Source organism: Chironomus tepperi, unplaced genomic scaffold (genome assembly GCF_022539635.2).
Source record: "Chironomus tepperi strain 1889 unplaced genomic scaffold, CSIRO-AGI_Ctep_v1 contig_93, whole genome shotgun sequence".
Lineage (NCBI taxonomy): Eukaryota > Metazoa > Arthropoda > Insecta > Diptera > Chironomidae > Chironomus > Chironomus tepperi.
The window spans coordinates 1441392-1468875 of NW_027226215.1; the positions used below are offsets into that span (position 1 = coordinate 1441392).

General features: G+C 31.1%; 3 protein-coding genes across 9 annotated transcripts in view; 1 reads left to right on the forward strand and 2 right to left on the reverse strand.

Annotated features, from left to right (window-relative positions):
• The first annotated feature begins 1220 nt into the window (after positions 1 to 1220).
• LOC139086928 (uncharacterized) lies at positions 1221 to 17041 on the forward strand. Of its 4 annotated transcripts, XM_070635569.1 has the most exons (8): positions 1221 to 1283; positions 8410 to 8675; positions 13359 to 13398; positions 14506 to 14583; positions 14669 to 14937; positions 15271 to 15338; positions 15401 to 15782; positions 16537 to 17041. In XM_070635569.1, the coding sequence occupies exons 2-8, from the start codon at positions 8639 to 8641 to the stop codon at positions 16824 to 16826; spliced, it is 1164 nt and encodes a 387-aa protein (XP_070491670.1). In that variant the 5' UTR covers positions 1221 to 1283; positions 8410 to 8638; the 3' UTR covers positions 16827 to 17041. The 4 variants fall into 4 exon arrangements, with proteins under 4 accessions (XP_070491670.1, XP_070491672.1, XP_070491671.1 ...); XM_070635571.1 differs by lacking the exon at positions 1221 to 1283 and having other exon boundaries at positions 8162 to 8675; positions 15401 to 15790; positions 16537 to 16701; XM_070635570.1 differs by lacking the exon at positions 1221 to 1283 and having other exon boundaries at positions 8178 to 8675; positions 14822 to 14937.
• On the reverse strand, positions 16953 to 20108 carry LOC139086929 (prostaglandin reductase 1-like). 3 transcript variants are annotated; one of them, XM_070635574.1, is made up of 4 exons: positions 19939 to 20070; positions 19727 to 19848; positions 19085 to 19333; positions 18196 to 19020 (listed from the first exon to the last, which is right to left on the reverse strand). In XM_070635574.1, exons 3-4 carry the CDS (start codon positions 19291 to 19293, stop codon positions 18237 to 18239), a joined length of 993 nt encoding a protein of 330 aa, XP_070491675.1. In that variant the 5' UTR covers positions 19294 to 19333; positions 19727 to 19848; positions 19939 to 20070; the 3' UTR covers positions 18196 to 18236. The 3 variants fall into 3 exon arrangements, with proteins under 3 accessions (XP_070491673.1, XP_070491674.1, XP_070491675.1); XM_070635572.1 differs by lacking the exons at positions 18196 to 19020; positions 19085 to 19333 and adding an exon at positions 16953 to 18097 and having other exon boundaries at positions 19939 to 20107; XM_070635573.1 differs by lacking the exons at positions 18196 to 19020; positions 19085 to 19333; positions 19727 to 19848 and adding an exon at positions 16953 to 18097 and having other exon boundaries at positions 19939 to 20108.
• Positions 20109 to 22967: 2859 nt separating this feature from the next.
• Positions 22968 to 27484, reverse strand: part of LOC139087043 (putative uncharacterized protein DDB_G0289963) — a 97699-nt gene continuing 93182 nt past the window's right edge. For both annotated transcript variants that reach the window (XM_070635735.1, XM_070635734.1), the window contains exons 6-7: positions 26664 to 26779; positions 22968 to 26371 (exon numbers count right to left, since the gene is read on the reverse strand). In XM_070635735.1, the coding sequence (XP_070491836.1) occupies positions 26180 to 26371; positions 26664 to 26779 (308 nt within the window). In that variant the 3' untranslated portion in view covers positions 22968 to 26179. The remainder of the gene's footprint in view (positions 26372 to 26663; positions 26780 to 27484) is intronic.

The window sequence follows — 27484 nt, forward strand, 5'->3', positions numbered from 1 at the left end:
TAGATATATCATAAATAATTTATGAGTTTTACAAGATTAACTTTTACAGAAATAAATTATGCCGAATTTTTCAAAGTCAGCCACGTGAGAATGAGGACCGTTAAAGGGGCTGTTTATACTTGTCGTCAATCATGGAAGGCACTTCCTAGTTTGAGATTTACTGAAGGTAGCAAGAGGGAGGGTCATCTATGAAAACGTTTCATACATTGTTGTGGTCAGAGATCGAAGTCGAGTTGTATTTAACATGTAGTCGAGTCAACTTTAGACGAATTGTCCATACAAAAACTTAATCAAATTAGAGCTTTGGTGCTGGAATTGGATTCCAGTAATGGGCCTTTCAGTTGATCATTGGAAGTGCAGTAGTAAGAGGGATACAGAAAATGTATAATTTACAAACATATGGCAATTTGCAATATAATCGAAAAACCCCGACAGCTCAGCGGTAGGAGCTTGCGACCTGAAATTCTAAGAAGTGGGTTCGAGTCTCACTCGGAATCAGTTATTCGGAATTATACTTTTTCTGTCTGATCAACATTTGGGTTCATTTAAATATTATTCAATAGGTACTCAAGTCTGACTGGTGATTATAGATTCTGATTATATTGTTTCATTATATCGTGAGTTCGAGACCTCAAAATGTCTCTTTTTAAACTCATATGTACTGGAAACACCGATTCACAGCCTTTTTTCAAAGACTGCAGATAGTAATGCCACCAAAAGAAATGGTTTTGATTCCCTTCTCCAAATTGTAGGTTTACTGATTCCAGTAATCTGATTTAGGATTTGACGTACCCTAACTCGAAAAAACAATTTTAAGCTGCAAACTGTCATAATGCAGTTCTGAATTCCAATAATATGAACAGCAACAGGTCTTCTTTTGCAGATTTTTACTGAATCATCTCAAAATCACAACTTCTTATAGACGCAACTTGCGTATAACATAAAAAATTAATGACGTTATTTTGGAAAGTCAAAGAAGCCATACAGCGTAATACTTTCATTGATAAGTTCGTTGGACGATTTTATCGTCATTTTTCTTCCTTTCGCGCGCGCTTCCTTATGAAGAATATTATATTTTATTGAGATATTACAATAATCGACTAAACGATCGGCACTTCTCGATTTTCTTAATTGAGCTCTCAATCGTAGAATGAAAAAAAAAAAATTCAGCATTGGTATTTGAATGAAAACAATTTTCAAGAAGTTTCAGTTTTATTTCAGCAACCGATGTGATCAGTCGCGAAAAAAATTCAATATTGTGCAGCTCAAAAAAATATTTTTTTGTTGGTGACAAATTTTTTGTGCATTTTAAAAATATTTTTCTTCCTTCACATCAGCATTAGCAGCATAGAAAGTGAAAGATCTGATCAATAAATCAATATTACTGTTAATTATATAGTGTCAGCAAAGTGTCAAAGCAATGTTAAATCCCACTCCATTTTTGACCACGCGACTCGCAAATTGTGATTGTGTGTGCTTGCAAATTTGCAACTTTGATATATGCCATAGCTAAATTGACGTTGTGTCACTGTGTTCCAAAAAAAGTAAACATTATTAAGCTAATTTATGGAGATTCAAAAAAATATTGTCAAGTGACATTTTTGATTGGGATCAAAGCGATTTTAGAGATATTGATGTAGTGTGAATTGTGATTGAGGCAGGGATTGCGATGGATTTGAAATTGAAATTAGGGTTAAATTAGGGTTTCCAGAATTCCCGTTCCCGTGAAATTTCGGGAATCGGGAACGGGAACCGGAATGGCCTTCGGGAACGGGAATATTCCCGGGTAATTTTTACTCTAAATTTTTGAATTTTTTTTTGAGAAAAATTGAATAAATATACAATGAATAATGTATATAAACACATTAGTTTTAAATTATTAATTAAAAGACATTTTTTCAGAAAAAAATCTAAAAATTGAAAATTTTAAGTCAAAAAAAGTTTGGTTAAAATGTTTTTTATATGAATCGGGAATTCGGGAATATTCCCGTCAGATTTCGGGAATCGGGAACGGGAATTCCCGTTCCCGTTCCCGGGAATTCCCGGGAAAATTCCCGTTTTTGGAAACCCTAGGTTAAATGTTGTATGATAGTCGTGCAACACAATGCGGTCCCGAGAGGCAAAAATGAAGAAGGCTCCACGACGGAACATTGAAGGATCCGTTTATTAATTAGCACCAAATGGAAGCCTTTTATACATATTTGGCAGTCATATGGACGTCAGGTGACACAGTATATTAGGTTTAGCGTAGTCTTTAAAGTACAGTGGTTTTTTTAATTGTGTCGCTCGGGAGTGAAAAGCTTTTTTCTCCATGAAAATGAGTCGAAATCATTCTTCACGGTAAAGTCAGGGCTACTTTGTGGCTTACTGTCAATACACTGACTTATCGGTGCCCTAGTGAACAAGTTTTATTGTTAGAAAGTGATTGGGCTTCGCAAAGAATCTATCAACTGTTATTTTAAGTTCAAATTTTATTTGAACCAAAATTAGTTGATTTTCCCCTAGAATGAATTGATTTTTCCCTTCCATAGTTGCTGACCCCTTCATATTTGTTTATATTTTCATTCAGTTAATATTTATCTGATCAATTGCTTCATTTACAAGTTTTAGCTGCTATTTCAACAGACAAGTAATGTCGCTAGCTTATCTCATATTTAGTATCAATTCCCAATACTATTGACTGACTATTGATTATGCTAATTTTAAAATCAATTACATATTTTGTATTTCTATTAAAAATCAATTCCGATTAGATCAGTTTAAGCTTCAAAAGTGTGAAAGTTTTAATTTAATTAGCATAATAATTAACAATTTACGGTCGTGTGTTATTAATAAAATTAGTAAATGTATATTTAATAGAGATATTATTGACTGATTATTTCCTACGAGATTCTCCGTTACGGAACTTGAACTTCTGGATTATTTAATCCTGTTAATGATAAATTACAATCGTACTTGAGACTTCTTTAGATTAAAATACGATCCAATTAAAATTGTAATACATGTTTTACAAAATAAATCATGAGGAGAATATTAAAGCATGTCAAACTGAATATTTAAACTACAATTGAGCTAATGCAGTAAATTTGACTGCAATTTTATTTATTTGATGCTAAGCAAATGTTGAGAGAAGTTTGAAAACTAATTAAAAATCGACTGAGTATAGAATAGGTTCTGATCAGTAGCCTCGTACCCGTCAACGATGAAATCTTTCAATGCTGTGGAACTGATCAATCACATTTATGTCAATTTTGATATTTCCAGGTCATTTTGTTCAATTACACACCATATAAAATAGAATTGGAATTAAGAAATATTTTAAAAATTTGTGTGGTTTTCAGAACTAGCTACATTTAATATTTTGTCTTGCTAAATTTGAACATCATTTGATTTCATTGAAAAAACAAGAATTCTCACTCAAAAATTAAAATGCCATCTACAAATGATGTTATTTGTTCTTTCTTTCTCTTAAATAGAGCGACAACGTTGCTAGAATTCTAAAGAGCAATGATCTTTACTGATCGGCATGCATCTAAATGCTCTCACTAAGGCTTTGAAGCTATAGTACTATGCCACCTCTAATAGTTTTTAAGTACTCTATCATCCTAATGCCTCGGTGGGAACATTTCAATGTGTAACAATCAGGTTATGTTCAGAAATAAATCTTAAAGCTTAAATTGGTTAATTGATTGAGTCATCCGTCCTGGATTTGGATTTTTGATCGATCAATCCTTTTGTACTATTCGAGTATGTGACCTTCTCCGAGTGATTGGTATGTGTGGTAGCTAATTGAATGATTTTACACATTGGCCCGGTATTTAACATTAGTTCTTGTACCAATTTTTATCTGGTCAATTACAAAGTAACTAGTGTAATCAATGAACGCATTTAGATATCCTTTACCAATTTGGATTCCTCTGTCGTTTCTTATTTTGGTGGCTATACAAATCATTGTGATTGATGGCCTCCAAAATGCAATGCCGTCTTTATCAACATCATTGCTAAAGCTTGATCCTAGATCCCAGCTTTATCCACATGCCTAGATATCATAGTTGAACGACCACAAAAATATTCTATGTCGCAAAAAAATTCAACCAAACATTTGGGGCCATAAGTTATGTATTTATATTGAGGTTACAAATTACATCGTAAATTACAGCAATTGTCTTTGAATTTGTTAATTAAAAACCAATTTAAGATTTTATGTCTCTAACAAAAATTTCCTTCATAAAAATGACACTGAGACGATTACAATAAATCAAAAAGTTTATTACCAAGCATGTAGCATAGTTATGATAAATATTATTATGTTTATTTACTCACATGGGGCTCGCGTCACATCTTATCGTCATCGAGATCATGAAAATATTTGTTCCTTCTATTATTAATAATTTTTCACGCCAATTAATCGATGCTACATCTCTCTTTTAAAATAGTTTAGTTTGATTCTATTTTAATATTAAAAAAAATCCCGTGTCAAAGCCAAAAAAAACATTCTCTTTCATTAAACTGCCAAAAAACAAAAAATCAATAGCAACGCTACCTATACTATCTGTAAATAATATTATTGAAGATGTATATAGATGTGGGATGCTGTTTCGCCGTCTTCTCAAACATCGATGAATAATCGTTGATGCATTTTAATTTTTAGCGCAATTTTTAAGCTTTTAACTTCATTTTAATTGACTGGATGACTGAATCTCAGTGAGATCTTGGGAATCAAACATCAATGAGAGTTTAAGTTTAAAGCATTAGCTCAGTACTATCGAATAATTGGCTTATCGCTTTGTTTTGCTAGATTTAAACTATTGTTAAATGATTTTCTTACTTACTTTGCTTCGCTGGCCGTACAAACCAATCGTTATCCATTGCCTTCCATAGATGTCGACTAATAGTCAGAGTTCTATTGCTGACTATTGCTTGACAATTCCCGATTAAAACTGCTAAATTCTTTATTTAATGATTTTCTTGTGATATTTCTGTTTTGTTTACAAAAATACTGGAAATTTTTCCCCTCGGCAACAATTTGAATTTATTTTAACCGTTAATTTTCAAAGAAAAATTGACCGTTATTTTTCATGGCATTTTTATTACTGATTTGATACTTTCTGCTAACCAAATACTGATCGCTGTGCATAAATGCGCTTAAATCCATCAACTAATCACTTGAAAATTGTAAATATTTTTTTAATTCAGCAACAACTTTAAGAGAATCGCTTTAAAAAAAATTAAAATTTTTGATCATAGGGAAAGTAAATATTTAGAATAGTGTAAATAAATGCCAGGCACGCTCTTAAAATTCCACAATCGTGATCTTAAGAGCCTCCTCATTGTATCCTCACAAAAAAAATTATTTCACATCTTGTGCATCTCAAAATTTATAGTAAATAATTAAAATGAAAGTATATTTAATAATTTTTTTTATTACATCTATGCCAGATGAGCGCAAAAAACAAAAAACAGATATTTTTTCTGTTTGTTCAACAGTTGTTATATGTAAAAAAGGCTAAAGCTCACAGACTCTATTAATAATTAATTTGTAAATAATGAGAAAAAAAAAATTTGTATTGATACATGCACATAAAGACGCTCACATGGTATATCATCCATGCTCGACTTCAATTGGGATTTATTTTTTAAATAAATATTAGTGTAAGTCATTGAAATCAGTTAAGTGATCGTGGTGGAATTAGGCGCAGATATGTTGCCACGTGACATCAATTATCTGTTGTAAAAAATATGCAAATTGTAACAAAATTTACAAGTTTTGTATCGGAAATTTTGAATTTGAAATTTTGTAACGGAAATTTATAATTTGAAATTTCCAAAACCATACAACAGTTTTGGATTTTTAATTATCTGCTGATAGAACAGGGTAAAATCATTTAAAATTGTGGAAAGTTCTTTAACGGAAATTTAATATTTGAAATTCTCAAAACCGTACAACAGTTTTTTGATCTACAGTTTTTGCAGAACTTTTCTCAAACGTAAACAACTCAAAATTAATTTAATTTCAATCAAAAACAGCAGAAATCTAAGAAAACAGCACCAGATATTCCTAGTAACAGAAACAAGCAAGTAAAAGAAGACAAACGATTATTAAAGAAGAAAGTCTGAACATCTTTCACACGCGAGAAAATTGAAATCATGAAAAAACATCAATATTAAGGTTATTTGAGTAATATAGATGACGTTCAAGTTCATTGCTATATTTATGCTTCTTGGCAAGCCCACCTGCAGTGTGACGTCATATGTAATTTGTTCACATAGATCAATGTAAACTTATGCGATGTTTATAATATGAAGAAGAAAAACTTTCAGTTTCATGCTGTTTAGTAACCAGGCATTACAAGATAAGTGGGTGATGATATTCTAAATTGATAGTGTAATTAAGTTTTGACTAGCCCTGTAATAGCTTGTTATCAATTTAAGTTAAAGAGTTATGAAAGATCAAAGTGTAAAAATTTGCTGAAAATTTGATCAGGAAATGTTTTAATAAGACGTAAATTTAGGAAGACATGTGTGCAGCTGATCATTAAACACAAAAAAAGAAGATCATTTTGATCTCAAATGAAACATTTACAAACATGCCAAATCGATATATTTTACTGAAATATTCACTTCTTTTAAGACAATTTATCACCCTTAAAGTGATTGAAGTCAATTTCAAGGTACGATTTTTTTGCTAACTACTGCAAAGTGTGAGGAACTTTTCCTTTCGCTCGGCCAACATGATCGAAAAATAAGCATTAAACTAGAAAAACACAATAAATGATTTCCGTTTACATACCTAAATGTTATTTTATTTTATATTAATAAACATGTACTGGCTCCAACTAGTTTTTTTTTTATATTATTAGTCCCGAGTGATGCATGATTCATTAAGGTATGCTTCTGCATGACTGACAAATGTGATTCATTGCTACAGATTTGGAAGTTATGAATGGGATTTTTGTATTGTATTGTGGAATTATTTATAGGATTCGTAGTAATTTTCTTTGAAATTCGAAGTGATTTTTCGTCATTGGTATGTACAGAATCTGCCGGCAAAGCAGGGAGATAGTCTACTAACCTTGAAATGAACATAATTTTCTTTAATTTAGACTGTTACAAAGTTTAAGGCCGTTCACTTATTACGTACCCGAGCGATACAAATGAAGAAGGCTCCGCCATGGAGCTATAAAGGTTCCGCTAATCCTCTTTTTTATTAATATCAAATAAAGGCCGCCTATTTTTGACAATCATATGAACGTCAAACGGGGGACCATTTGTGTCGCTCTGGGTCAACTCGGGAAAATCCGAAAAAAACAAAATTCGTAACAAAATCTCCAAGGAAACACCCTAGGCTGAGAAACTAGGCGGTGTAATATCGCGGTATTTAGTATGGATACTGCTTGAATACTGCAGTATTACCGCGGAGTTTCTCAGCCTAAGAAACATCCCACCCCTTACTCCTAAGAACGTAATAAGTGAAATTTGTCGCTTGCAGAATCCTTCTCTTTTACAAATAAGCAGGGTCGTAGCAAGGGTCAGAAGACTGCACCATTTACATAGTACGCCTCTTTTCGAAGGATTACACGAGCTCATCAAAAGAGGAGGGTTGACCCTCTTTTGACCAAAATCTTTATTTAGATATTTTGAGGATTTTGAGTATTTTGAGATAGAATAGCACTTTACAAAATAAATTCAAATCCATTCCATTCTCTCCAAAAACCCTCTCAGACTCCGTTCCTTGGGGATGGAATCTTGAGTTGTTTTCTTCTTACTACTTAATAGATGAATGACCCCTAATTGAATTATCTCTAAAACCTTTTAATTAAGTCAGTTTAACTTCTTTAAAATGTCGTCAACATTTGGGTTTCCCTAATGATCTACAAATATTCGAGATTAATACCTTCAGTCATCAGAAGTAAATGACGATCTATAAGTCCTATAAACCCACTTTTCTTCAACAATACTGCTCCACTTATTCCACTTTCGAACAACACGTCAAATTATAAATAAAAGTTACTCATTGTATATCCACGTGGATTCCCGCATCCAGGCTAATTCATTTCTCTCACACAAAAAAAAACAACGCATTGCATTGCCCGGGAGTATAAATGATTGGAGAGTATGAAGGAAAATATGAGCGAAAATCTATTGATTTTCAAGACTTAAAAAAATCAGATGTGCAGAAATATTTGCCTGCTCTTGAAAATATTTTCCTACATTCAGTCGATGCTGAGATGTGAGAACGATCATCTGAAATAATAATAATAAAAAAAATAATGTAATTTTTGTGAAGGAAGAAAAAAAAAGTTGTTAAGATGCACAAAATCGATGCTAAAGTTGTGAATTTAATGTGAAAAAATCAATTCCGATAAAAATTCCTATTTAATTTTCATTACATGATGTTTATTTAATCAGTGAGGAAGTAAAGTCAACAAATAAACTCTTTTAATCGAGGAACTTAACGAACCAAGCTTTATATTCCCATCGTAACTACGTTAAACAAATAAATTTCGGGAAATTCGATAACGAAATTTGAGAATGTTTTAAAAATAAACTCAAAATTGGAACTAGACATTCAGCAACAAGAAGAAAAAAAAATCAGTTTCAACAGACGTCCATCACAATCGACAATCGATAGGTCATTATGTATCGAACAGTAGTGATTCTCTTCCTTTGGTTTGGTAAGTCATAAGCAGCACAATATTCAATGATCAATGTCATTAAAATTTTTTTACTCATTTTCTATGCCAATTTTCATTTTTGTTATTTTACTCATCTGATGAAATTGATTTTTTGACTCATATTTCTAAGGATTGGGTATGTGATGGTGATCACTTTGTACTCAGGTGGAGTATTCAGGGGTTTTTCCCCGAACGACACAAAAGAAGAAGGTTGCACCACAGAGTTTTTAAGGCTCTGCTCAACCTCTTTTATTAACATCAAATGGAAGTCACCTTCGGTTGGTGTCCATAAGACTATTAAAAGTAGAAGGCTTGCATCCTGCATTTGGCGGTAAAAAGGTTTAGCTTAGTCTTAAAAGCTCTATTGCGGAGCCTTATTCGTTTGTGTTTTGACGAAGCCTCTCCCCTCCTTACTTATTTACCTACAGATCAGCTGTGATCCGAGGCCACTCTCAGTTACCATCAAAAATGGCTTTAACGCCAATACCAAAAGCAGCACTGCAAACCATCTCCAAACTAGATTTGCCTCCTCCCTTAAACTTTTGCGTTTCGTTCAATTCCAAACTAAGTGGGGTGAGGGGTATATTGAGGAACTCTCATATATCTTCTAGCTACATCCCTGACACTCTCTGTCTGTGAAATTTTGCCGACCTAACAAATATTTTAATTTTTTGAAAGTGAAAAAAAGTGACGCAAATGTTATAAAAAATTTATTTGCTTCCTTTCATGTAAAAGCTGTTAACGATAAATAGTTTACTCCATACAGGTGGCGCCGTTCACTTAATACGTAACACTTAGTGGTGGGCAACATGTGTACCGCGACACATTAACTTAATTATTTACTTCGCTAGCCATGTAAATCAATTGTGATAATTTTTCTGGCTTCCGTCTGCCAATTACTGATACTTAATGCAATACTGTCGCTATCGACAACTTTCTTCCAGGAGTTCTTTGGACTTCTGTTTTACCAAGTCTACGTAGCATACCAATGTGATTGGAAGTTTTATGAACCGTATATCGTGTATCTTTTTCGGTTCAGGCTTGCCACAAAAAATAATGATTGTCCACCACTGCTCTTAGGGATGGGAGAAGGAGTTCTATGAAGTTCTAGGGAGGTATGGTTTGAGATTTTGTTACAAAAGAAGAAAGTGGTGTCAAGAAAAAAACGATTTTGTGATGTTACTTAACAAGTTAATGACCCCATATCTGTTGCTTTAAAATCGTCTACACGTGGCATATAAATAAACTTTCAAGTTTATTTAGCAAGAATTATTCTCGATTGATAAAAAGATACACAAATATCTTTACGCATGATTATTTGGACAATCATAATAAATTTAGAATAAATATATTCAAACTAAATTATTTCTGTAAATTCGAAATTCTTTGAATTTTAGCGCATGTAGAAAAATGGTAGACATTGAGGAATCATGATAAGAATAATAAAATATAGAGTCACATGCTTAATTCAGTCGTACAGTTTAAACAATAAATTTGAAGAATTTAGTATCAAATTCTTACGATTGTAAAGATAAGATGAAGATGATGAATGAATTGTAAGATCACTGTATATATCCTCGGACACAAATGCCGATCAATTCACTAGAGATTATAGAAATGATCCCCAAAAAACTAGAAACTAGAGGTCAAATCCAGTTCTCTAAGAACCAATTGAAATTTGTATGAAATGTTATACTTCACAAGTGTCAACACAAAAAAAAAGTTCCGTTAAAGTTTGTCCGTTAAAAAAATTCAAAAAAAAAAAATAAAAATGTTCAAATTTTTGTTTACATTTTTTTCAATTAAACACGTGTAAATGAGAATGAATAATGTCCTGAAAATACTATAATGCATATCATATTTAGCAGCAAGCCCTTCCAATCTCTTCATCTGCATACTTAATAATTAAATACAAAATTAACAGCTCAGATTATTAAAGCTCATTTAACGGTATTTTATGCCTCATGACTGTCATAAGCTTTATAAATTTAATTCAATTCCAATTTTCTGGTATTAACGGAACGAATCATGCTTATTGATGTGTTCATTGATACCAATAATAATCAATATGAACATAAAATGAACAGGAACACGCATTTTTCTGCAATATTCATTACAAGCCTTTTTAATTGTCCGTATGAATAATCAAATTAATTCCGTCTCATTAAGTATGTTCTTAATAATTTTTAATTGCGTAGGCATTCCAGCCTGAATAAACAATTTTCAGTTAAAATGAATCCATAACAGCTTTATTTCCATCAATGAGTGTTATTTGATGAGCGGAAAGCAATAACAATAATCCAGTAGAGGAACCAGAAAATTCATCTTTCAGAGAATCCATTAATTTTTCGGTATAAAGATTATGTTTAATACAGCAACGATTAAATTGATTGTAATGAACTCATATGTATGAATTGTAAACAATCAGAATGTGAACATTTTCGATACTTCTTCTTGTTCACGGCTTATAAGCAAGGCAGATTTTTCACAGACACGAGACTTGGATGAAAATTATTTTATTTATAAATTATTGGCACGTCAATCGACGCCTTTTTTTATTACGATTATTGAGCTATGAAAGTGGCTAATCTCTTTGAAATTTCATCCATTTTTAATATTAATTGAATGATTCTATTTCTTTGGCATGTCTTTTAATGAAGCATTATGGATCAAATTAGACGTTTTTGACTTGCTGGGAGGTTGATTGATTTGGGTTGATGACGTTGGCTGGTTTTAAAAGTCGTTGAACAATTTTAAAAAACCGTTGATAATTTGAACTTTTAATAGCTGTTTTGAAAAAATTTGAATTTTCTACAATCGATCTTTAACTTTTAAAATCCGTTGAATTTTTGAACTTTCCAATTTTCAAAAAGCGTCCAAAAATTTAAAATTTCAAAAAACCGTTAAAAATTTGAACTTTTAAAAGCTGTTGAAAAATTTGAACCTTTAAAAACCGTTGAATTTTTGAATTTTCAAGTTTTCAAATAGCATCAAAAAGTTTGAATTTTCAAAAACCGTTAAAAAATTTGAACTTTTAAAAGCTGTTGAAAAATTTGAACCTTTAAAAACCGTTGAATTTTTGAATTTTCAAGTTTTCAAATAGCATCAAAAAGTTTGAATTTTCAAAAACCGTTAAAAAATTGAACTTTTCAATAAACCCTTAAAATTATATTATGATTGCAAATATGCAAATAAATTCCAATGGATTTCACATTTTGCAATAAACAATTCCCTCAATCAACCAAATTACAAAAACATTGTCAGAATAGTCTGAATTTCAAGGGCAAGACCGTTTTTTAATTCAGCGTCAGATTTCGTTGTTTTTTGTCTATTTCTCGAAAACGGTAATACTTATAGAAATACCAAATACTTGGTTTTATAGAACTTTTTGGTACCTACAAAATGATGTATCAACCATATTTCAAAGTTCAGTCATTGAGGCTGTAGAGCCTGAAAAGTGTCAAAATCTGATGCTGAAATTTTGGGAAGGGTATTTGAAATTTTACTTAAATTAGTCTATCTTCCTCAATTCTCAACCGATTTCAATAATTTTTTCACTGATTGAAAGATGAATTTAATGGCTGTAATTTATTTGCAATAGTTTTTCAAAATAATATTTTTTAGTTAGTTTAATTAACTTTTTTAACCTTATTTTCTTTTGTGTACTCTCATTTTTCTACTTATGAAACTTTTTGTTACTTTAAAGCATAGTTCTTTGTATAAACTATTAGATAAGTAACAAAAAGTTATGAAAAAAGTAGTATAATTAACTTTTTTCAACCATTTTCTGAAACACGTTGAAATTGAAAATTTAGCATGAATTTCAACATAAATTTAGGACACAACTAAAGCTTTACACACATTTTAATTAAATATTCAAAAAAAACTAGCTAAAACAATAATATAATTAAGTAAATCCATAATTTTGTTAAAGTTTAACCAATAAAATTTTGCAACGGTTTTCTGAATTTCAAAAATTTGAGCAAAAAAGTGTTGCTTAAAAAGTAGTTAAACATATTTTAACTAAATTTACTACTTTTTATGCCATTGTTGTACTAAACTTTGCTTGATATATTGTTATTTATGTAATTTTGATACTTTGTGAGAGATTTTAGGTGATAAAAGTGAAAATTAACGAAATTTACCAACTAAATGTGTTTTGGTTAATTTAGCTAATTGTACGCTTTAAATCATAACTTTTTCAATAAAATGTGATAGAATATATTGTTATCTTCAACTTTTGTGAACGTAACAATATGATTTAACTTATAGTTCTATGAAAAAAATTGATTTAAATATTTAATTTGCTAGTTAAACTAACTTAGAAAACCGCCATTTTGAAAATTTTACATACAAAACATAACATTTACTTCTGGTTATTACTTAGTGAAAGAATTTTATCGATTGGATGCTTAGAAGTTGAAATATTTAAGTTTAAAAATTCATTCCCTTTTTTCGCGGTCTTGCCCTCAAGTGTTTATTCTCCCTGAAACAACATTATTTTAAGATGAATTAAAGCGATTTTTAATAGTGACTGTCCTACTTGAATTAAAGTCAAGTGCTCAAGCAATATGAATTCTTGAGTGCCGCTGTCCACACCAATTCATACACCAGAATATATTATAATAATCGTGTAAAAAAATGAATATTTAATAAACTATTTTTTTAACCTTTTCATTACAGAGACAACTCTCACATGGAATTTAAATTTCAATTCGCACAGGTAAATGAGTTCATAAGACACATTAAGAAGAACGTGTAAAATGTAACTAATTGACTTGTTATAAAACTACATGCCTGCAGGCGCCTTTCAGGAAATATGTCCAATGCAATCGTCTATTGAAGCTGTTACATGTCGTATTATAGATATGAACTCATTGTCGATTATACTTGTTGTCTTACACTCCATTTAAATGATATTACTTTAGATTAGCGACTTTATGTGATTAATTTATTAGTTATGATTAGTTTTTAATGACTATTCGGAAGCCGCAGTGAGTGTGACTAATTGACATAAAGTTGCGCATTTAATGTTGTTGATTAATTGATTTTGTGCAATTGAATGCATTTAAATATTGTTATTATTAGCAATGTCGTTTGAGGCTGTTTGTTTAGGTTTAGTACAATTATTTTTTTAACGGTCGAAATGATTTTGAAATTTTTTTGAACTTAGAATGAAGAACTTTGAAAATTTTACTATTTTTGAAATTAAATTTTTTTAACGGTCAAAAAAGATTTGAAATTTTTTGAACTTTAAATTAACAATTTTGACTAAATTTTAAATTGCGCTAAATTTTAAAATGCCAAAAATTGTCAAAAATCTTTTTTTGAACTTCAATTTTTTAACGGTTGTAATAAATTTGAATTTTTTTGAACTTTGAATAATCATTTTTAAAATTTCAAAATTCAAAAAACTGTTGAAAATCTTTTTGGATTTTAAATGAATAATTTTGAAATTTCAAAAGTCGTTAAACTTTAAAGTTCAAAAAACTCTTACTTTTGGATATGACATTAGCAATTTCTGCAATCTTGTCCACAGAATATTCATGTCATGCAAACAGTTTTAATTAAAATAGCAAACATTCATGGATAAGCTTTCAAAATGTGTTGACAAATATAATCGTCGACTGTGTCTACATGATAAATCAAATATTTAAGTTGTAACTAATCAAACTGCCTCAAAATAAATTTGTATCTTCCTCTATACATACATCACAAGTAAAGGCGCCAAGCAAACATATCAAGCAATAAAATTTATTTATGCATTAAATTAATCTATCCGTGACTATAAATTTAAATTAAGTAAATTTTTTGTTTATAAATATTACAGAAATGAGCCATTTGAAGCCTTCCAACGAAAAAATTTCCTTCCAACAGATGATTTTGACATAGATAACGACTATTCGAGGTAATTGCTTGCTACTGATTGTGCTTGTCGAGTGTTTAACTAATGCGTGCTGTATTGAATATTCATTTAACTTCCCAAAATCAAGATCCCCTAACGCAATTCCATTATCACCAAAAACAAAGACACATTACTACTACAAAGCTCATCAAAGTCGAACAGTTTCTATTCCAAGTCATCAGCGTGGTGGAAAGATACATGTTGGACCTGATGATAATGAAACTAAATCTTATGTTACCAGAATTGATACAACAAATTTGGGACCAAGAAGACATGCTAGACGATTAGGATCAGAAGAGGACATGATGGATGATGATGACAGTGGACGTAATGATATGAAGCCATTCTTTCGGGCTGGTGAGTTACTTTGAATGAGATGGAGATGATAAGGACATTTGGATTTCACTGATTCAAAATTTAACGGTTTTTTGAAATTTCAAATTTAACGGACTTGAAGAGTTTGAATTTTGTCAAACCATAATTTAAATTTTTAATGACCGTTAATGACGTTTACAACGGATTTAAGAAATTTGAATTTTTTAAATCCATAATTTGAATGTTAAATGACCGTTGAAAGTATAAATTTGATCAGTAAACGACAAAATATGCTCAACTTCATTCAACAATTCAACCATCCACAAATACAATTTTTCACAAACATTTCCCATTAATTTACTTCTCAACAAAAAGGAAAACTTTGCATAAAATGTCCACCAGAGAAAATTCTAATAGCCAAAAAGGGTTTAGATGGAGTACAAGTAATTAATTTAATTTCTGAATGACTTGTTCTACTTAAATTAATTACTTTTTTACATGATAGGTTGAGATCCCACAGCTGACAACGTGTAACGAGAGACCAATATCAAAATCACTTTACGAATTGGAAACGCTGTTCAGTAAGAAGCATCACTTCATTTTACCAAAAGGACAGCACTCGTTCATCGCACAAGTTGTGAACAAGAAGAACTACTCCGTCGAGCATGTCTGCAATCTAAAGTATAAAATAATTGTCAGAAGTTGTGGTCCGTACGTTCCAATGAATGAAAATATTAAAGTAAAGTGTGACTCGGCAGATATTTGGGGATCAAAATGTGTCTTTTCATGTAAAAATAATGGCATATTAACACATAAGGAACCGGTGGTATGCAATGACAATCTCGAATGGCATGGACCAGCCGAACCAGAATGTATCGTTCAACAGAGTAATAATGTGAATTTATTTTTGGAATTAAATTTTTTGAGTTTCACTTGCTTAATTTTAAAGACTCTGTGAAATATCAAAAAGTGCTTTTGGGGATTGCTTTTATTATGATTGTGTGTTGACCCAGTGAGGATTGTACGACAAAGTAAGCATTGAAGAAGATACATTGTTAGTGTTTGTTGATGAACATTTACATTTAGTCTGTTGGGACATTGTCTTATAGTCGTTATAAAATGTATCTTTGATTACTTTAAATCTGTATCTTATGTATCATGTATATTGCCGTTCTGGATGTTCCATAGTAAGAATGCAGATAAAGTAAATCTAAAATGTGATGGGAAATTGCTTAGAATTCAACCGCTTTAAAAGATTTGAATTTTCTGAAAATTTCAAAGTTCAAAATTTGAACTTTACAAAAAGTAAACAAATAAGTTCTAAATTAAAGAAATTAAGATAATAATTAGGAATTAGCTAGTCGAACGACAATCTACAGATACAGAATAAGCATTATTCACTCAAATTCCAGTTAAATAATGTAGAATACAACAATAAGTAGGAATTTAATCAAAAATATCTCCAAATGTAATTTATAAACAGATTCCTCGCCAAAAATATCAATACTTAAAGCCTTCAATGTCGAACAATAAGACTCACTGGGTGTTTACACTAGATTAATCTTAAAAGCTTTTCATATTCATGCTGTAAAATTTATGATAACAAAGCAACAATTTAATTTTTGTTATTTTCTAATACAGGAGATTATTATAAGAGAATCGAGAACTCCATAGCATCATGTCAGCTACCAACATCACCAGAACATGCAAAATTTTCCTGCAAAGTCAATCGTGATTTGATAAATGAGCATGAAAATGAGTTATTCATCCCCGATGGTACTAGCTGTCGAATAAAGTGTGCACGTTTTCATGAGATACCCGATCACCTGCAAAAGTTTTCATCCATCCAGTGTAAAAATGGTCGTTGGAATTACACGATACACAATAATGTGAATTTCTGCACGAAGATACAATTGAAGAAGTTTCCTTGATTTATGGATTGATGTGAAATATTAAAAGCACAATGTACCTTCTACGAACTTAATATTATTAACAAAAATTTACTCACTGAAAGCAAAAAAAGTATTCACTTCCTTTCCACTTTAATTAATATGCTCTTGTTTTTGTTGCTCGACTTTACTTTATAAATATAAACATTTTATTTGAGAATAAAAAAGGCAATAAAAATGGATATAAATGCATTAGACTTTAACGACTGCCTTACCAAAATTCTTTCCTCTTAACATGTCTATAAATGCCTGTGGGGTATTTTCAAAGCCTTCTGTGATTGTCTCATTGTACTTGACTTTTCCTTCTTGAATCCACTTTGCGACTTGATCGATACCTTCCATCCATCGGTCTGTGTATCTCCAAACTAGAAATCCTTCCATTTTCAGCTGCTTAAACACAAATGCTGTCTGAACTGCGGGAACCTTTGGAATTTCAGTGTTGTAGCTTGAAATGGCACCGCAGACTGAAATTCGTCCATAATCATTCATTTGACTGAAAATTAAGGAACTAATTTCACCACCGACATTGTCGAAATAGCAGTCGATTCCCTTTGGTGCTGCATCCTTCAATTGTCGATAAAGGTTCTTAGTCTTGTAATTGATTGCCTTGTCAAAACCTAACTCAGTCTCGAGCCATTTACACTTGTCATCAGATCCAGCAAATCCAATGACTCTGCATCCTTTAAGCTTAGCTACTTGACCAACTAAAGTTCCAACAGCACCGGCAGCACCAGTTACAACAACAGTTTCACCTTCTTTTGGCTGACAAATTTCAAGGAATCCAAAATAGACAGTATTGCCAGGCATACCCAAATATCCAAGACCAAGTGAGGTAGGAAGGTTTCCATACTTAGGAAGGATGTAGCAGTCACGGAATGCCTTGTTTTGTACTTCAGTTGGATTCAATACTGTATGTGATCTCCATCCGAATTGCCCGAAAATGGTGGAATCAACTGGAAAGTCTGCATTCTTGCTCTCAACAATCTTTGCCATTTGTCCACCAATCATCAAGCACGGTGCCTTGTAGCTCATCATATAAGGTCGCATGTATGGATCTATCGAAAGATATTCAGCCTGTGCCAACACCTCACCATCCTTCAATGCCGGTAAGTTCTCCTCAACCAAGTCGAAGTTAGCTGCTGTCGGTTCTCCACGAAACTCCTTTACGTACATGAACTTACGTGCCTTTATCAAATTGCTAGAGAAAAATCGTCGAATCATGTCTGGTGATGATATGAAGAACTGATATGGAACTGGATTAAATGGAAAATAATAGAATTTGATAAGAATTATTTCATATTTGTGCCTGTGATGTAGACATGACTGATAAAACAACAATAAAACGCATATGCTTGTTACGTATATTTATTTATTTAGTTCCAATAAATTATTTTAGACTCTTACAACAGCCTTTCCAGTATTCTTTCCATTAAGCATATCAATAAAGGCCTGTGGCATGTTCTCAAAACCGTCGGTGTATGTCTCTTCTACCTTGATCTTTCCCTCGCTAATCCAGCTCAACATTTGGGTGATTCCTTCCATCCATCTGTCAGTCCAACGGTGAACAATGAAGCCTTCCATTTTTAATTGTCCCCAAACGAACAAGCCTTGTGGTGCTGGAACCAAAACTTTCTGGTCATTGTAGCCTGAAATTGCTCCACAGACGGAAATGCGTCCGTATGGCTTCATTTGATGAAGAATGATACTGGCAAGTTCCCCACCAACATTATCGAAATAACAGTCAACACCTTTTGGTGCTGCTTCCTTTAAAGCTTTTGCTAAGTCATTCGATTTGTAGTTGATGGCTTTATCGAAGCCAAGTTCTTTTTCAAGCCATTCACACTTTTCATCAGATCCAGCAAATCCAATAACTCTGCAACCTTTAATTTTAGCAATTTGACCAACAAGTGAACCAACGGCACCAGCTGCAGCTGTTACAACAACAGTTTCACCTTCTTTTGGCTGACAAATTTCAAGGAATCCAAAGTATGCTGTATTTCCAGGCATACCACATGCACCGACAGCTAATGAATATGATTGAGAGCCAAAGTCAGGGAGAAGTGTGAATTCATTGACAGAAAGCTTATCGGGTTGCAAGATTGTGTGTGTGCGCCATCCAGATTGTGAAAATACGGTAGAACCAACTGGAAACTTTTCATTTTTCGATTCAATGATTCTGCAGGAATTAATCTTTTGTTAAGGAATTTCGTCATATTTCATAAATTTAATCAGTTACGTACTTAGCAGTTTGTCCACCAATCATTTGACTTCCAACAGGGAATCGACTCATATAAGGTCTCATATATGGATCAACGGACAAGTAAATGGCTTCGATGAGAATTTCCCCATCCTTCAATTCAGGCAAGTCTTCTTCAACAAGCTCAAAATCTGATAATTTTGGTTCTCCCTTGAATGGGCTGACATTCAGGAATTTCTTTGCGCGGACCATTTTTGTTTTTGACTTGCACGAATTGATATCACTTGGAAAACTGAATTGGAATAGAGAATTGGGACAGACTTTATATTAAAGACACTCAAAAAACTGATAACTGTTTATGATAATAGTATTTCCACTGCACACAGCTACAATCAGGCAACAATGTATAATTTACAACTAGGTACACATCACTGGTTGTTTACACGCTTTTAATTGATAATTTCTTCATAATCCTTTATTTTATTTATCAAGATATCCATCGAACTTTTCTTATTTCTAAGGCAAAGTCCAATTAATTTAACTTTTCTGTTTGTATTGATGGTGGAAGTGATTTTTATAAATAAATACAGACGCACATTAAGATTAACCAAATTTTGATTACGAAATGTGTTTAATTCCTTCAAACCGTCTTTAAATTCACTAAATACTTGGATAATTTACTTACAGGAATGAAGATACAGCGAATAATCAGCAGGGAACAAACGTTTTACCGGCAAAATTAATTAAAATTTGTAGTCAAATATTTCGGGAAATTACGACCTTGATACTCGAATCTTTGGTGAGAGACTGATCAAGAGAGTAAGAACACACTTTGTGAGACTTAATCATATTAAGATAATGAAGAAAAAGAGTTTAAAAATGTATGATTTTACTTACAGATATTAAATTGATTGTATTTAAGAGTAACTTGACTGTTGAATCACAAATACTCAAAATTATGCAAGGCTGGATGTTGTTTTATCAGATTTCAATCACAAACTGGCTTAATAAATTAATTAAAATTGATAAAAATTAAATTTTACAAGAAAGCCGAAATAATTTTGAATTTTGTAAACAAAAGATATAGGGGAACATCAACTTTATTGGTTTGTGCAAGTTCAACAGGTGAATTTCAAATTTAAAGTGACCGTTAGAGTCAAAAGTGTTTAAAAATATGAAAAACTTTAAGAAAAGAGCTTCTCAAAAGGAAATTAGAAGCTGTGGATCAATTTTCAGTTTTCAAATTTGTTTAAAAAATCCTGTAAAATAAGAATAAACAAATTTTGAATTTGTAAAATAAATTTAATTCAAAATTTAAAATAAATTAAATTAAATTTCACAATTCAATTAATTAAAATTCAACAAATTAAACTCAAAATTCTTACTTTTTCAATTTTATAATTTTTCATTTTTATTGGTTTAAAGATTTTACTTCATTCCATTATCATTTTTTATTCAGTTTGAAATTTTTCATTTTTATTATGATTTCATATTAAAGTTTTTCTTTTATTAAATATATTCAAAAATGATAAAAATTGTAAGAATTTATATAAAAAACATAAATTATTTTTAGCAAAAAGAAGTTTTTATTATTCATCAATTTTTTATTTCTTTTCATTAGTTTTCTGCTTTCATTTTAAAAATTTTTTAAATACAAAAAGATGAAAATTTGATTATTTGCTAAGAATTTGGTTTGATAAGAAGATTAAAAACCGTTAAATTTTGAAATTAACATTTTTTAATTTTCTTTTTCAAATCTCGTTTTAAATTTTAACGGAAATTTTTAATTTTTAAATTAAAAAATGCAAAAAAAGAATAAATATGAAATTTTTTACCATATTTTTTAGTTTCTTTACCTCTCAAAACTTTTTTTTATTCATCGAATTTCGCTATTCACTTTAATTTTTTCAATAATTTATAAAATTTAAAAAAACTTTTAAACTTACAGTTCCTGTTACATTTCAATTTTTATCATCATCTTTAGCAAAAAAATGTTTATATCCATTCATACATGAACATTAAATTTGCAAAGGGAATTACATTATTATTTATTAGATTTTTTTTTTTTGTTCCTACAATTTTTACTTCCATTTTTTAAAAATCTACAATAGATGCTGCCAAATTAAAAAATTGCTACAGAATGCTACATAAAGTCTTTCCGCAAGTATGTTTCTTGTCATATTTTAATTAAAATTTTTTTTTCTCAATATGAAATGAAAAATCCATCCATTCTCCCTCCGCACATAAAGTTATAACCAACTTTAACATACTCTTGAACTTCCATGCGCAAGCACAGAAGCTTTATTTTATTAATTACTTCACTTCGTAATTAAAAAAGCTAATTTTTTTCATTTTTTTTTACTTCATCATTATGCTTAAAGTAGTAGTATGCTTTTATTTCTCACAATTATTACTTAATTTATAATAAAAATGTTATATAAAAATGAAGGAGTTTTTGTGATTGTTGAAATAGAGAAACATGACAACAGAATTGAGTAGGCTTTGTGGTTTTTTGAAATATTTTTAAGAGAATTTTGATTTATTTTGATTCATAACTGGTGAAATTTACTGGATGCGAGCGTTTATCTACATCAGAAGTGGGATACCTTTGTGCTATGAACGTTCTGAATGCTATGAACCGCATGACATGTGCGATTTTGGTCAGGATTACCATTAGTGTGTACCCCGGCACAAAAAAATCTGATCTACATCAATATTCATGTTTTGTGATTGGAAACAGATGATCTATCGTTAGAACTTCATGATCTAGTCATGCCAGAAATAAGGAACTCATACCTTAAAGCGTTTTATGGATAACAAGTATTTTGTTGACTACATAAGTTTTCCTTAATCAAAAGCCTGTCCGCTTTTGGCCCACCATGTGCCATTTAACGAGCTTTCAACACAAGAAGTTAGAACATTGTGGTGTTAGGATAAATGCAGCACAAGAATAGTCTTTTTGTCTCAGATGAGCAGCAAATCAATAAATTCCCAAATCAAATGGTCATAAACTAAAGTCTATCTTCCGTGCAATCAAGGCTTCCTTTTTCTGTAGGATTTGTTCTACTGTTCAATCCAACGATAAAAACTGTGTGAAGAGCACTGGATAGAGAAGAAGATTCAAATATGCATTGTGCAATATTCCCTGACAGCCCACGATTGCTCAGTTGGTAAGAGCATGAGCTAATTAGTTCAGAGTAAAATCTTACGACGCGGGTTCGAGTCTCATTCGGGCTAAGATGCGTGGAAGTGTTCTTTTCTTATCTAAAATCTAAGAAGTAGTAAGAATCCGAACATTATAAACCATTTGAAAGCCAAACGGAGTTCGGAGTCTATTTGGTGGTATCCACAGAGACTTCTGGAATCTCCAAAATTGCGTCACTCAAAGGGCTACATTTTCCCCGTTTTTGAAGTCGATTCAGATTTTGTATGAAAAGTCGAGTCGACTTCGAGGTTTTTGCCCTTTCTTCTAGATCAGAATTGAATCAACAAATCAAAGTAAACTCAAAAATTCAAACTCAAAAACCCACAAAACCTTACTCAATAGAGAAAACAAAAAGAAAATGAAAAGAATCCAATGGAGTCACAAGGATACATAAATAGAGAAAACGAGCTTTTTTGCTGTTTAAAAATGTGAATGCTTTTAATATATCAGTGATGTGAGTTTGAATTATATTTTTTTCTTTTTTAAAATTATTGGTCAACTTTTGTGTATGCTTTATGCAATCTTTGTTGTTGTATAATTTAAAGAATTTGATTTTTGATCTAAAAATTTGACCTAATTTGTGTGTTTCTCAAAAAGAGCAGTTTTTGAACAAATTTTGTTTTTTTTTTATTCTCAATAAGTTTAAATTTTTCTCCATAAGAAGGCATGCTTTTCGATATTTTTTTAGGAGAGGGATGCAAAGCGACAAAGAAGCACAACATTTTATTTTGCTTATTTTTTATTAGATTTTATATCTTCTTTTTTTTGACTCAACAATGCTCGTATTAAAATATTTTGACCTTTTTTTTTTGACCACTTCAATAATTTATTTTACTTTAATTAAACTTTTTTTTTAACATTTAAATAGTTTTTTATACAATTTTTCATCTTCAAAATACACTTTTTTTCACTTAAATTTTATGTGATTTTGCATTGCATAAATTTTATGAGAAATCTGGGCGGAGTAGGCTGTGTGAATTTTTAAAATTTTGACATAATTTTGAATTTTTAAGTTGAATTTTCGAGGATTTTTGTGCAATTAAAATGAATTTTAGGCACCCTGCCGTGGTTACGACACCCTAATGGAACACTTCATATCAGTCAAAGCTTAATCGAACATTTTGCAATATTAATTATATCAATCTAGTCCAAAAATCATATCAAAATATCAAAAAAGTCACACATCCATTCATGACCCAAGATGCACTATGTTGATACGATGCCTCAAAATATTTCTGGGAATTCAAATTGTTTCTGATTAAAAGGTAAAATTTTGTCATTCATTATAAGAAAATAGAAACACTTTTTTGTTTAATATTATTTACTGCATTTTAATAATTGTCTCTAGATTCATTATGTCTATTGAATTATGTATTGATGTTAATTGTGTATATATATGTACTTTTACTTTCAATTCATTACATAAAATAGATTATTTAATGATTGAATGATTGATTGAATGATGAATGTGTCTTGAATAATGGAAAAATTCTTTAATTTTAATCGAAAATGAAAATTTGGTTTTTAAAATTAGGAATATTTTATGGATAAAAGTGAAAAGATTATTTATTCAGTTACTTAAAATATAAAAGCTTTTTTATTTGCTCGGTTAATGTGTTTTTTGTTGAATAATGATTGAAATCTTATCAATTATTTGCTGAATTCTGGATTTTGAATTGAATTTTGCTGTTTTTTGAAGCTTTAAAGAGCTTTTGTTAGGTAAATCTGTGTCTTGCCATCTTAAATAATACAATCACTTATATTTTATCCTTCTAGATTGCTTAATTATCGAAATTTTAAACAAAAATTCTTAAATATGAGAAATAAATTTGTAAACAAACTTCAGCTTTTGAAGAATGAACTTCAAAGTTCAAATTTTGAACTCAATTTTAATGAATTTCAAAAATCATAGAAACCTAAGCAAATTCAAATTTTGAACTCTAATCCTTAAAACTTCACCTCTAACCTCAAATTCTAATCCAGAATCCAACAAATTCCATCCGAAAAAAACCTAATTCAGAATCTTTCCTAGAGCTTAACATTTACAATAATAGATCTTAGATAACAAAAGTACTAAAATTATTGTAAAATTTACATTTATTCTGACTTACAGTCTACAATGCTGTAACTTTATAAAAAGACTTTGTTATACCCTACGGATACTTTAATGTAATCTAATTACCATCAGCCCTCATAAATGTTTCATCAACCATTTGACTGCTCAAATTCTATGTAAATTGATATTTTTTTGTGTGTAAAGCTTTTATTCAACTGCTTAACACGCTTTAAGCTGGATGATGTCAGCCAAAAAAGCTGTAAAGCAATCAGTAGATATTTTTTTTATTTGTGATCATAGTCAATTGGTTACTGAACATTATCGAAACCTTCTGTTACACAGCTATAAGCAGAGCTTGTAGTCGACTAGAATTTACATGGAGTCGAGTCGACATTTTCATACAAAATCCAAGTCGACTTAAAGCTCTGACTTGAAGTTAGCTGTAACGTTCGTTTACTCACTAGAAAATTAATTCAACCATGGTGTGGACAACTTAAAATGATAAATAATAATGTTTAGGGAGGTCGAGGGTAGGCACTTTAACTTTTGTGATGGTTTCTTGTATATTTGATGATCAACTGTCTCTGATATAATCACAGATTTATGTGTGGCACAGAGTTGGAAATTGGCCGACGACTGTCGTCGAAGGTTTGACGAATATCATCTACAATCAGCATTCAACGACGACTAGTTACTTCCGTTTACAGCTGTCTATTGACTACTGTCACCAGTAGAGGCCGGTCGCCGTTGATTGATCACTGTCGATGACCGGTATTCATTGACAATCGGCCGTTGACACCTATCACAGGTGGAGACTGATCGCAGTTGACTGACTGCCGTCGGCAGTAGGTGTCCATTGACAGTGTCAGTTTGCAAACGGTCAATAGAACCTGCCACCGGTGGTAACTGATCAACAATGTCTTCCGATTCTAGAAGACAAAATGACCAAGTACAGCGTATTGCCAACTCTGATGCATAATTATAAAATTCAAAGTGCCCATCCCTTGACTCTCTAAACTATAAAAAATTTCAATAATTTCTCTGCTTTATTTCCCAATTTTCAATATTTTTTTGCATGATCTTGCTGTCAAATATTTCACACATTTGTGTCTGCTGTTTTCATGTAATAAAAATATCCTGCAAATATTTTTAAACACGAGCCATAATCTTTTCGTTATTTGTTTTTTTCACTTTTATGTCTGCTATATTTTTCATTTTTTTTTGATACATTCATCATAAGATTAATTAATTATACAATATCTTCATCGGATATAAAGGAAATGAAAACAATAAAAAAAAAAATTATGTGAGTGACATTGTAAATACGTTTTTAAATGTGACTGAATATTTCTCTTCTTTTTTTGTTATCATAATTATTCGCATTGATAGATTCGCATGCATGCGGTATGTATGTGTATGTGTGTATATATGAGTGTAATTTCATTTTTTTTGTACAGTAATCAAACTCAATTACTATGCTTAATATAAATATTTTTTTTCATGGATTTATCACTAGAATGTAGTCATACAACGTGTACAGTTCGGGATCTTTTCAATTATCTCAACGTTGACGGTCTGGTCAAATTATTCTCAAAACTAAAATCATACATATTAATACACTGCTGCTATTGTTCTTACTGCCATGTTTTTTTTTTCATATTTAATAGATTTTTTTTTTTGTTTAATTCATGGATATTATCAAAGCTGCATCTCAAAAATTGCCAAAGATTGTGTCTCATTCACACATATCATTATCATAGAGTAGAATAGGATATTATGCAATACACTAGTACATAAGAGATGACAGAGAAATAGAGAGAAGAATTACAAGAAGGAAGAAATTTTTTATCATCATTTTGTTCATCAAATGACATCATCTATTGAATCACACAACATGCTCGTCCCTTTTTCTTCTTTTCATCAATCACCACGTGACTTGCTGATTGTGGACCAGGAACTGTTTGATTTGATACTTGTGTTTGTGGTGCATCTTTTGTTGCATCACCATTTACTGTTGTCGTTTTTTGCGGTGATTTTGTACCGTTTTGCTGTGTGAGAAGTGGCGACGCCTAAAAGTAAGCAAATTTTGAGAATATTAGCAAATGTTTACTTTGATGCTATTTGTAAATTTGATTTTTTGGGATAATTTGAGACTTAATCATGAATTTTTCTGTAAGAATCTGTCTTTTGCCATGCTTAAGTAGCTAAATGAGCATGTTTTACTCATCTATCATCTCTAATTTCTTTAAAATTCAACAAAAATTCTTAAATATGGGAAAAAAATCAATGCCCAAAATTCAAATTTTCAAAATCCGTTAAATCTTTGATTTTGACATTGAATAGTAAAATTTCAATATTTACCTCAAGTTTTGTCGCACCATCTACAACTGCTGTACCGTTGGCATCATGACTATCATCTACATGAGTTCCATTTGCTAATAATGATTGATCACCGGTTGGCGTAATTGGTTTACCTCCTGCAAATTCAATTGAGATAATTTTACTTTTTTTTGGTTAATTCATGTCGTGTTTTTGCTCATAATTTATGGTTTTGTCTTCTCGTCTACCCCATTGAGAGAGACTTTCATGAAATTAAATAAATAGTCATTTGAATTAGGTTGTCGTGGACGAGATTGAATTGAAAAATAATGAAGATAATGCGGAATTGATGACGGATTGAATTTTGAAGTTAATTTTAGAACAATTTCAAATAACATGGAATTTCAAATTGATCATCAATTGCAGTCTGTACACAGATGTCTGTAACCTAATGACAAAAAGGTTAGCAGAAGTAAATGAATGTTTTGGGTATGAACAATAAGAGTTTGATATAGATCGTATCTCATTTATTATTTGTAAGCACAGGACCAATAAATTTTTTTATTTTTTTGGCACAATAATGGCAAAATTTTCATTGTCACGGCCAAATGCCATTAGGTACTGACAGCAGAGACAAAAGCTATTGTCATAAAACATTTTGTCAGCAAATTTCGGATGAAAAGTTTAGGGAGTGTCGAAAATTTAATTGAAAGTGCATTCAGTGACTCGAAAATTCTAAAAATTTTGGGTTTTGCCAAGAGCAGCTGGCCTGTATTTCCTTCATTTTGGCAATTTTGGACTATATATTATAGTTCGTTAAAAGCTGCAGGTCTGCAATTTGGATGAACTTCACAAAAATGCGT